The following is a 12,396-nucleotide window of genomic DNA, read 5'->3' as shown; positions in this document are numbered from 1 at the left end:
GCTCTATGCAAGGCTCGTGAATTGTACTCATCGATTGGCAGGGCAGGCCGGGACTGCGCAGGTAGTAAATAAAATCTAAAACCAGTTTAGGGTTTAGGGTTAGGGTTAGGGTTAGGGCTAGGGCTAGGGTTAAGGAAGTGGTGGGGGTAGACTGGCAATTGGCGTGGATTGGGGCTGGGGCTGAGCAGCCAGTAAACAAAATCTAAACCAGGTTTAGGGTTTCAGGCTTAGAGTTCATTAACCAGTTCCTTCTCTACTTTTGACCTAAAAATCATGACCTAATCATCTCTGCTAATCCTCGTCCCCAAGATTCATAGGCCTGAGTTGGCGCCGACGTGGCAGCCCCCCAACAAATAAAATAAAATAAATAAAATAAATAAAATAAATAAAGATGAAGAAAAATCTCCGCTTCCAATTTAAATAAAGAATCACAAATCAGAAAAGTAGACCCTTTTATTTTTGGTATTATTTAGACGCTTTTATTTATTTTTTCCTTTTATTTTTGTAAATTAAGCGATTAATTAGTTTTTAGGGTTCTCAATATTTATTGGTGTTGAAGCCCCCTCTTCCCAAACCAAATTCCCTTGTGTCGGTGTTTTTATTTATTTACTTTTTTTTTTAATCTATTTATTTATTTGCGAGTTTATTATTTATATACATATTTATTTGCGTGTTTATTATTTATTTATTTATTTGTGTGTTATTTGTTTATTTGTTTGTTTACTTATTCATTTATTTATTCATTTATTTATTTATTTATTTATGTATTTGTTTGTTTATTGATTTATTCATTTGTTTGTTTATTTATTGATTTATTCATTTGTTTGTTTATTTATTGATTTATTCATTTGTTTGTTTATTTATTGATTTATTCATTTGTTTGTTTATTTATTGATTTATTCATTTGTTTCTTTATTTATTTACTTATTCATTTAATTATTTAGTGATTTTATTTCCGTGTGCATTTTTCTTTTTCTTTTTTACCACGGCTCGGTGCTCCGTACGGGAGGAGCGCGAGGCGTCTGACGTGGCAGCACGCCGTGAGAGGGGGCACCTCGTTTTCCACGAACAAAATAAAATAAAATAAATACATAAATAAAACAAAAAAGCGGTAAAACTAAGAATCAAAGAGCAAATGATAAATGACAATGATGACCCCCCCGGAAATTAGATTTATTAAATAAAATAAAATAAATAGACAAATCAATATAACGGAATTATTTCTGCCCCCCCCAGGGGTCGCGCCCAAAAAAAAAAAACAGTCCACGTGGCTGGTCTTATGCGCACGTGGCGCTCGCTACCGCCAGCGTGGCACTGCGTCGTCGACACGTGGCGCCCCCACATTTGGCCGCCTCTCCTTCTCCGTCTTTTTCTCGCCTTCTCTCTCTAGAGCGCTCTCTCTCTCTCTTTCTTTCTCTCTCTCTCAGACCCCTCGCTTTCTCTATTCTCTCGCATTCTCTATTCTCTCTCTCTACTCTGCTCCCCTTCCCCTCTCTCTCTCTCTCTCTCTCTCTCTCTAGTGAGATACGCTCTCTATCCTTCTCTCTAGACACTTTCTCTATCCCTCCTCTATTCTCTCTCTAGCCACTCTCACTCTCTTTTCTCTCTTTTCTCTCTTTCTTTCTCACTCAGTCTGTCTGTGTCCTCTGTTTGCTTCTGAGAGATTCATGAATGCAGAAGAAGGCTTCAAATCAATCACTTCCATTCTGAAAGGACCCCCCCTCCCCACCCCTTGTTCTCGAGTAAAAGTACACAAACAAACACCAGACAGTGAGAGAGATCACTATCACTCACCTGAGTACTCACTCTCCCAGCACCCACCTCCCTACACACCAGTTAGCTAGCTACTTAGCTCCCATGGCTCCTTCTCTCCACCCCACTACCACATTATTTTAGTAGTTGAGCCTATCTAATCCATCCATCTGTAGGCCTTCCCCTGCCCCCCCCCCCCCCCCCTCTCTCCTCCTCTAATAGGTGTAAGCAGAATCATAGGCTCCTCTCTACTCTTAAGGAATTGCCCTTTTTCTTTTCCATGGCTCAATCCCATCCTTCTGATCATCACCGCCCGCATGCTAAATTTAGTACTTCGTTTGCCTCTTCTTCTTCTTCTCCTTCCCCTGCTGCTGCTGCTGCTGCTTCTCCTTCTCCTTCTTCTTCTGATGTATTGCCTACTCACCCCCCCACAACTATTACTAATTCACATGCATTTGATGTTGGCGCCTCTTCTCCTCATCATTTGCACCAGTTCACAAACCAATGCTCTACCAGGCCTAATGCTGATGAAACACCTCACATGCCTTCTCTCTTCTACCTTCATCATCAACACCACCAACATGAGCAGAAACTTCCAATTTCACATCATCGTGAAAGCCACATACAAACGGAATCTGCCCTTAGGATGAACAATAATAATGAAACCGTATCTACTAGTGCTGCGTCCAAGGGTATTGAACAAGCCCTAAGAAACTATGTCCACGGTGGCATCTCTTCCCCTCCCTCTGCTCCTCCTAGATACCATGGCTCTGTACTTGGGGCTAACATCACAGGAGTGAGAGAGCAACCCATTAGTTTCTTGCAGCCTCAAGAAGGTTCCAACAGGTTCTACCCAGCCAACTCTACAAACACCTTGAAAGGAGGATTCCCACCCACCCATAGAGTGGCACCCCATCCTCTCTCCAATAGGGAGGAGGGACCACCCAATGGTATCTGTAGTAGAGGACCTCTTAACAATGACAATGACCTCTTTTACACAGCTGATTCTATACAGTCCTCGAAAGGAGGACTCCCGCCCTCCGATAGACTGCCTTATCCCCTCTCCAATAGAGAGGAAGGATCGTCCACCAGCATCAGTATAAGCACACCAACCAACACTGACACCGACCGAAATGCAAGGCTCTCTGCCATCTCTCATTCTCATTCTCGCTTTAAGCCTAATGGCAGCCCATCATCTCATATAGACCACCATCATCACCCTAGAGTAGCTCTGGACATCATGTCAGACCACAGAGAAAACACAACAAGCTTCCTGCCCTCGACACATTCAATTCCCGAGATTGATGTAGCTCCTTCAGGTAACTTGCCTTCAAGTTTCCCTCTCAACAGAGTTCCTTCCATACCTAGCTCTGTACATGTGGAGAGCGGACATGAGCTCATCCATGGAGCTTCTAAATCCGGTCTATTGCTGCATGGTAGCTCTTCTCTGGCAGGGTTTCTTTCTCAGACAAATAATGATGGCTCCTCATCAGGCAATTCATCAGATGAAGGAAGCTATGAAAGACAAGGACGTTTTCCTGTTGCTGCTTCTGGAATCCATCATCAAATGAAGGAACCATCACCTTATTTTGAAGGATATACTTGGGATGAAGCTGGTAATGTGATGGCGGGATCGGCAAATGCTGCTGCTCCATATAACAAAAAGACATTCAGAGATTCAGACAAGTATTTTACAGGACCTCTGCTAGTTGACTCTCAGGCAAGTGCAAAAGAAAATTGTGTGTTATCTTTCTAGCATTTGACCAACCTTGACAAAAGTAATCTGTTGATTTCCAAATTAGCCATGGAAGAGACAGGAATAAAGATTACAGGCAGGCGTTAAGACAACAGAGCTAGCGATCGCATGCTTAAAATTCCTACATAACTAGAATAGATTAATCATTTTGGATTCAAATTTCTCACATGCACTCTCATATGGCCAGGATTTGATTCAAAGGCAGCTTAACATCAAATGAATACATCTGTTCCATATGTTAATTCCCTTATGTAAATTTGAAAAATTCAAAATTTCTATCACATTATATATATATATATATATATTACGCGATAGAAAATTATGAATGATTCAGATTCAAACAATCAATTGATTCTTATACCTTTAAATGGGTTCAACCCATTACAAACTGTTTTCATAATCCAAACCACAACCGACACTGATCGATTCATACAACCATTATTGACTCAGATCTAGCCATAATCAATGGGTGCTCATCAACCTATTACAAAAAAACTTCAATTGTATAAGACCTCAAACTCAAAAGGTCTCATAATCCACAGCCTCCCATTCTTCTATCTCAGTACATGTAGCTGCAATTTGGAAATAATAAGTTTTTGATATTGTTAAACATTAGGGTTCTTTCTATTTATAGTGACATACTGGTTTGTGTGTGATCAGAAAGGGAGTACTCTTGGGCACGGTGGCTTAATTAATCACTTTACCCTGGGGACTAGCACCAGCCCTGAGAGCATCTACTTCACAGATAGATTGTCAGCTGATTCTATACCATGCCGAACCAGAGCAAAGCGTGGTTGTGCAACTCATCCTCGGAGCATTGCTGAACGAGTAAGTATATATATATACAGTGTTCAATTTGCATTATCATCACACACATACATTGCATTTCTCAAAGCATGCATTGCTGTTTTTTTATAATGGTAGGTTCGGAGGACTAAGATTAGTGAAAGAATGAAGAAGTTGCAGGAACTTGTACCCAATATGGACAAGGTAAACATGGACCTGTTCTTTACCAGACAGTTTAGAAGAAGAGTTTTTAAAGACTTGGTTTTTTATTCTGCATTTTACATGTTGCTTGTGAACAGCACACTAATACCGCAGAGATGCTTGATGAAGCTGTTGAATATGTGAAAGGCCTTCAACATCAGGTTAAGGTATGACACTGAAAAATACAATGTATATGACAACAGAGGGATCACATGTTTCATAATCAGCGAGAAAAACCATGTATCACATCACATAGGAAATGGTTTGTCTTTCTAACAAAATACCTCTGGCAAAAGGCTAGAGACAGTAACATGAATACATTAATAAATTTTTCAATCATTTTCTGTTTTAACATACGGATATTCTTCATTTTGACTATTAATGTAGTGCACTCTTCTTGATTCAGGAATTGACAGAAGCTCAAGCAAAATGTAGTTGCTCTTACAGCAATACCAGGAAAGATCAGTAATTTCCTATTTTTCTTACAAAATCTCTTTGTGCCTTTATTCCATCACAATTGTTGCTTAGAAAAATGCTGTATGGTTGAGGAAAGAATTAAGCACAAAACAAAGAGCACCTGATGCAAGGAGATCAAGATAATAATGCTTTATTAAAAGCATTCTGTTTGACGCTGATATAGGAGTATTTACAAAGGCTGAATAGTGATATATGATCATAGCTGAGAGTTTTAAACAGGCGTCATCCTTGTGGTCTGTTCAATTCTGCCTATGTATTGTGCTTTTATCTTCCTCTCAACAAATCAGACACCCTTCTGTCTTGGGTATTAATGAGTGCTCATTAATTCTGATGGATACGAAGAATCAAACTTGCAGAATAGTTTTTCTTCGCATCATAATTCCACAACATGATTTGGAATTATTCTATAAGTTAAAAACATAATCTGAAAGCACATTGATCTTTCGAATGTATAAAACATTACAAGGTATATGAATCTTCAAAATTAGCCCCAATTTATCAGAAAATATAAAGTTCACCACGCTGATTCTGAATTTATTTATAAATTGGGCCTGGTTTTTTATTAAGGCCATTGTTAGCCATGCTAATTTCAAAATTATTTCCAAATTGGGCTGACCGATTATTAAGGCATCATAATGACATTATGCCTATTACCTTTGTGTGAGTAGGGGTTTTCTTCGTATGCTGTTCATGGAAGTAATACAAGCCTGAATGGTTGAACTTGCCTCTAAAGATTAACACCGCTTCTAGATAAACACGTCTTCAGTCGCACTATTTTCTAGATGAACATGTCTTCAATCTCTTAATTTTTTATATGAGATTAAAATGTCACAAATGCGATCATCACTGTTGTACTATTTAGATCATCAATAGCACAATAATTGTTGTCAAATACGAAGAGAAAATGTTCCTTTTAAGTCTAATGCCACTATAATTGGCTTAATTAAATGAGATAACCATTTCTTATGTACTTGAAATTTGCAAGGCATTAACAGTTAATTCCAGATAAACGGGGGGGATATTTCTGAGAATTCTCCTCAAGTTTAATATGAGCCTCTATTGAAGCACATTGAGTTGTATAATCTCCAGGTATAATCATGTTGGGAATAACTTCCATATTTGCTGGAGTTATGACAGACTTCTATGCCCTCATCTCAATGGTTTCTGGCTTTCACTGGCTTATGCTTGAAAGTGGAACTCATTAGATGCATCTAACAGAGGATGAAATCTGTATCTGCAACGTGTATTCTAAGCATAAAGATGTATACTCCATATCCTAATATCAGATAATGCCACCGTGACTCAAGTTCACTCTTATGAATGCCTGTGAATAGTCAATATTACATCATTTCAATTATGGTTCAAATATCGATTCATCTAGGACCCTTGAGTCAAAACCCTAGTTCTACACATGAGGATAGCTGGTGCAGGCTTCACAGCTTTATAAGAAAACTAAATACCAAACCCATGGAGAAGCTTTCAACTAACAAAAAGAGCTTGGCCTATGTATGCATATTTTAAAACGAGAATATGGAGCCTCTGGAGCTTCCTTTGTCACATAAAAAAGCTTCTTTTATGTATGCATGTTCCATTTTAAAAGAAGAATATCGAACTTCTAAAGCTTCCTTCGACCCATAAAAAGAGCTTCTCTAGTAAATGCACCTTCAACTTTAAAACAGGAGCTTCGACTTCCTGATAAATCCTTGGGGGTCTTTCACATATTTACCTTCATAAAATCATCGACATTCAGACTTCTCAAAGAAATGTTACAAAGATACGATGCTGAATACTCAATGGTCTATTCTCTCTAATTTGAATCCACACTTCATCGCATTCATGGAATGTTGAGGCTGGGCTTTTCTAAACCCCATGCTTAAAGCACAGCTTGAGATTTTAACTTATAAGAACTGAAGCTCAAAGGCACTAGCCATCATTTTGGCAACATCTGAATAAACATATCAATTGATACACCCAAAAATATGAACATCCTGAGTTAAAACCTTACAGATGAGGATAACTTACTTCTAAAAATTGAAAAATATTTCAGATATGAGTTTCTGAAAACAAACAGGAAAATGAAACAGAAGATGTATTCGAAACAGAATCCCTTGCACTCTAATCTCTCAGCACAATTCAACTTCAACCAGGCACTCATATTTTTCATATCCTGAGAAAAACACTTTGAATGGTAGTTCCTAAGCATTATATTGCATAATTAATGAACCTCTTCTCTTCTGACAGAAACAGAAAGGCACTTTGCTCCCGAACAATTTGTGTTCAACACTATTCATGATGCACTTTCAATTGGATTTGGCTACTTAAGAAATATCACAAAGACTGGTCTTCAGTAATTGGTTGCCAGCGGAAAGAAAAATTGACTAATTCTTAAAAACAATAAAAATCAACACATCAATTGTGTAACTCTTTTGCTTTGTAATTCTCCCAGAAAGTGGTTTCAGACACTGTTGTTTCAGGGTTACAAGTATAAAAAATGTACATTTATATGAGATCAATATATTCTAAGGTTGCAATATTATGTATGACAAAGAGAGGTAAAAAATATCTAGCACTGAAAATTAAAAAAAGAGAAAAGCGGGAGAGAGAATAAAGAGAAGGAAAGATATAGTAACATCTATGAAAGGCAGGAATCCGCCTATGAGAAAAATCATGGTTACAAGAGAGAAAACAATGAAATGAGAACCAAACTAAGGAACAAACAAGAAACTTTTATAAAGACACACATAAATCTTGTGAGTCTATATACACAACTCAGTAGCACCCAGAATAATCTGGCAACATGATTGTCATTATTTGGAAACATGTATCAAAACACACACGGACTTAGATATACATGGTAACATGACGTATTTTGAAAAATACACATTTACGTGAACATATAAGACTGAGAAAGTCTTCACCTAGGTGGAAATATATCATGTTTTATGCATAAGAAAAGCTTACATTACAGACAATTCAAGTTCACAATTACAGCAACACAGATATACTACTTGATTGTAACATTTTGTACTGAATTGCAATACACACATGGTTCAATACTGCATCCATGTACACATGTTTGTGTGACATATTCATTGCACCCAAATTTATGTGATAGTTGGACTTTCTGGTTAAAGGTCAGGACTTGTTTCTCATTGTGCAGGGTTGTATCATGTAAAACTATCCTTTTTATTTACAAAAACAACTCTAATTCATATGCATACTTAAGTCAAACTATTCGGCTGCACATACATCATACAACATTGTGTGCATATATCGCATAGATATAAGAACAGATCATGCATACGATGCATATATAAGAGAGAATGCATGCATATATATACATTATATACACATATCATGCATGTATTTTATACATTTAAGAAAAGACTATGCTTACACATATACATGTATGAACATGATATACAATACTGTGCATAAATACAAGAACACATCATATATATACATTGTAAATCTGTAAATATATGTTGAATTCTGTGCATGCTAATATTTCAACAAACCGGAAGTATAGTGCATTTCAGTGGAGATCATTTATATGCTACGTAGTTTCATTGATTAAAAAAGAAATGATTATCCCAACCTCCTATATGCTTCCCTTCCTGAAACTAGATTTTCATCAAAATACATAAAGCCACCTCAAAACTAGATTTTATTGAAATTTCATACGCCTATAATACGTTCAAGACATTAAATAGAAAGCATTTTTCTTGGTTTGCAAATGGAAAAAGCAATCTTTTGGTCAATCGTACCCGCTGCATATTTCTAAACATTGTGTGATACAAATTCAAATTTATGAGAAGAGAAGATGAGGAAATCATGAACGAACGAACGACCATCTAGGAATCATAACAATAATAGAAACGATAACAAACAGCTTCAGGGAGCCTACCTAGGATCCACGGATAATTAAATAACGCCGCCGATTGAGAAGAAGAGAAAGGATCGTCGATCGTCATCGGTAGAGAAAGAGTTCAGATCAAAAAGAGCTCTCTCTCTCTCTCCATCTCTCTCTCTCTCTGAGTGTCTGTGTCTGTCTCAGTATACATACATACCTGAAACAACAGAGAGCGCGCATGTGTTTCTTTCATATTCTGCGAAAGATCCGATGTTTATTATTTACAGAGATACCCCTGGACTCACTTTTACTAATTCCCCAATACAATACCCCTCCATTTTTCTTCACTAAAAAAGCATCTTGGAAATGAGTGTGAAATCGCTTGCCATTTTCTCGTTCATCCCAACTGCTACCTCTGGCCAACTCACTGTTGTGGGCATGAGAACTTGTTTTCCGTACTCCCGGTTACCTACATGTTTGAGACAGTTGGAATAATGCCTTATATGATGGGACAAGGTTGGGCATGACTAGCTCTGCATGGGGTCAATTTGGCCCCCGAACGACGATAATAGATCGCTATCAAAACTCTAGTACCTACCCGAGGTAGTTAATCTTGTGGGCATGAGAACTTGTTTCTCATCCTCCAAAGTACTTGTTCGAGACAGTTGGAACACTACCTTATATGATGGGACACTCGGGCACAACTAGTCATGCATGGGATCGTTTTGGCCCCCCAATGATGATAATAGATCATTATCAAAACTATGGTACCTACATGAGGTAGTCAATCTTGTGGGCATGCGAACTTGTTTCTCGTACTCCAAATTACCTATTTGAGACAATTGAAACATTGCCTTATAAGATGGGACTGGGTCAGGCATGGCTAGCTCTACATGGGGTCATTTTGGCCCCCCGAACGGCGATAATAAATCATTATCAAAACTATGGTACCTATCTAAGGTAATCAATATTGTGGGTATGAGAACATATTTCTCGTAATCCCAGTTACCTGTTTGAGGCAGTTGGAAGACTACCTAATATGATGGGATAGGGTCGAGCACGACTAGCTCTGTGTGGGGTCATTTTGGCCCCCAAAACGGCAATAATAGATCGTTATCAAAACTTTGGTACCTACCAGAGGTATTCAAACACCACCTTGTATTATGGGTAATTTGTGCTTCAAACGTACATTGCGAAACCCTTTGTAAAGATCTTGGATAATTCCATTCTTCTTTACATAGCATCTGTTGTAGAAATTCTCGCATCTTCTGGATGTTATGGGCCAATAGATGTGTCGTGGATGTCAACACCGTCATTATTTCATACCTAGTCTTAGTTGGGAGCCTATACCATGATTTACATTTTTATCACTTATCATCCTCTTGCCATGAAGTGGCATCTTTTAAAGCTTTTGAGATCCATGTTTGAAATGTGAAAAAAAAACAAGTTAATGTCATATTTGAAATGCAAACAAGGACAATGAAGTCGTACCTTTTAGGGCTTTTGAGTTCCATGTTCCTTTGTAAATTTGAGAAATATTATGCATTTGAAAGTTGTTGAAACCTCGTAATTACTTGCATTGAGAGTTATAACCATGTGCCACGATGGAAATCTTGATATAAAACTAAGTTGAACTTATTTGTCCCTTGATCTTGGCCAACAAATTGAGTTTTGTACGTCATGTAATTGAGTTCTCCTCGTGCTTTGGGAACAATGCAAGCAACTTGTCCCTACTAGAGGTAGTCAAGCACTACCTTATATGTTGAGGAGGGTAGAATTTACTAGGTCCAAGGGTCTTTTTGGCTCCCCAAATATGACAATAAATTACTATTCACTTTCTTGTGTGCTATTGGTAGTCCAAAATAACAATCGGCAATAGTTCGGTTCGGTTATGTAAAAATCCAAACCGTTGAACCATTAAACCGCAAAAACCGTGGTTTCGTGGTTCAGTTTCGGTTTTCAACTTAGGTCAAATTTCAAAATTTCAAAATTCAAAATTTTAAAGATTTTTCCTAAGATGTATCATGTGAGAGTTAGGCTTAAAAATGAAAAGGCTGGTGTAAAAATAAAAAAAATAAAAAAAATGTTAAAATATTAAAACACCATCAAACCGTGAAAACTGAACCGAAAGCGAATTGTTTAAAAAAATGTGAACCTGAATTGAAGCGAAGCAAACTGTTTAAAAAAGCTTGAACCTGAATTGAAGCAAAACGAACCGTTTAAACCGTTAAGTTGCGATTTTGTGGTTCAGTTTGGTTCAAACCGAACCGTTGCCGATTGTTAGTCCAAAACTACCTTATGTGATTGGGATGGTACATATGTACTATCCCATGGGTCACTTTGGCCCCCAACTAGCAATAATAGATTCTTATCAACTTTAGACTTCGTTGCAAACCTATATACATAGAGAGAGAGAGAGAGAGAGAGAGAGAGAGAGAGAGAGAGAGATTTCGAAAAAGAATAAATCATCATCATCATCATCCATGTCTACAAATTATAGGGAAACTAGAGACAAATAAGAATATTTATGGAATTTTGGGGGCATTTTCATAAATTTCCCTTGTATTGTTTGTTGTTCACTTTGTATTCCTTACTTGCCATTGTGACACTAAGAGTTGACTTAGTCTTGTTGAATGTCAATGCTTTCAGACCTTACCCTAGTTGGGAGCTTATCACATGCTTTTTTGTGTGCTTTACATTGGTCTCTTGTCATCCTTGTGCTCAAGCTAATGTTAGCTTTGAAATGTGAACTAAGATAATGAAGTGATGCATTTGAGGCTTTTGAGTTCCATATTTTATTATGAAAATGATATATATTGCAAGTTGGAAACTCCAAAACTTCTTTATTTGATAACCACATGTCACAATGGTAATCTTGATACAAAACTAAGCTAGATTTATTTGCACCTCAATCATGTTTACCCGTATAGGTGTACATGACGAGGGTTAAGGGTGTAATGTATAAGGTGTAATGTGTGAGTGTGAGGAAGAGTGTGTATGTACACATACACATTTGGCTTTTTGTGTGCATGTGTACAAATGTGAGAGAGTGGGGTAAGTAGGTGTAACTACCCCCCTTTGGCTTTTTGTATTGTCTTGTAACGATCAGATTTTGTACTATATAAACCCCACCCATGGGGCATAAAAAGAAGGAATAATAGTGAGTTACTCTCAACGGTGTGTCTCCCTCTCATTTTATGTCTCTCTCTCTCCCTCTCCCCCCTCATTCTCAAACCCCCTTGGGAGGGGGGTGGAGTTGTTCTTCGCACCATCCCCCACCCATAACAATCACGGAAAAACACGGTCATGGAGATTTGAACATCATGCAATTGGTTTCTTCTTGTGCTTGGGAATGATATAGGAACTTTTGTATTGGGTTATTAAGGAAGTGAATTGGCCTCCCCAAACACCCAAGAATGTTGGCTCATCGTGCATATATTGTATATGGGTGTATAAATGGCCACATCACCAATAATGGGCAATCAACCATGGGAGGCAAAACCATTGGTTCTCATACATGGCCATTTTTTACTATCCAACATTAATGTTATGGACTATAATGCATATGTAA

General features: G+C 37.8%; 1 protein-coding gene across 2 annotated transcripts; it reads left to right on the top strand.

Moving 5' to 3' along the window:
* Window positions 1–2,032: 2,032 nt before the first annotated feature.
* Window positions 2,033–5,484, top strand: LOC147861246 (uncharacterized). Of its 2 annotated transcripts, none has more exons than XM_087323652.1 (5): window positions 2,033–3,472; window positions 4,169–4,336; window positions 4,433–4,498; window positions 4,594–4,662; window positions 4,902–5,484. In XM_087323652.1, the coding sequence occupies exons 1-5, from the start codon at window positions 2,033–2,035 to the stop codon at window positions 4,962–4,964; spliced, it is 1,806 nt and encodes a 601-aa protein (XP_087179778.1). In that variant the 3' UTR covers window positions 4,965–5,484. The 2 variants fall into 2 exon arrangements, with proteins under 2 accessions (XP_087179778.1, XP_087179777.1); XM_087323651.1 differs by having other exon boundaries at window positions 2,033–3,476; window positions 4,173–4,336.
* Window positions 5,485–12,396: the final 6,912 nt, after the last annotated feature.

The sequence above is a fragment of the Azolla caroliniana genome, unplaced genomic scaffold (assembly GCF_043228905.1).
Source record: "Azolla caroliniana isolate FFs.n. ecotype wild unplaced genomic scaffold, voAzoCaro1.0.p SCAF_8, whole genome shotgun sequence".
NCBI classification, from domain to species: Eukaryota; Viridiplantae; Streptophyta; class Polypodiopsida; order Salviniales; family Salviniaceae; genus Azolla; species Azolla caroliniana.
Note: the sequence above shows the minus strand (reverse complement) of the source record. Positions and strands in the feature narration are given on the sequence as shown.

What these genes read in the sequence shown, in the direction of transcription:
- LOC147861246 (XM_087323652.1), top strand. Translation starts at nt 2,033, where the DNA reads ATGGCTCAATCCCATCCTTCTGATCATCACCGCCCGCATGCTAAATTT. An exon ending in CTCTGCTAGTTGACTCTCAG is followed by an intron (nt 3,473 to 4,168) that starts GCAAGTGCAAAA and finishes GTGTGTGATCAG; the next exon opens with AAAGGGAGTACTCTTGGGCA. An exon ending in TTGTACCCAATATGGACAAG is followed by an intron (nt 4,499 to 4,593) that starts GTAAACATGGAC and finishes GCTTGTGAACAG; the next exon opens with CACACTAATACCGCAGAGAT.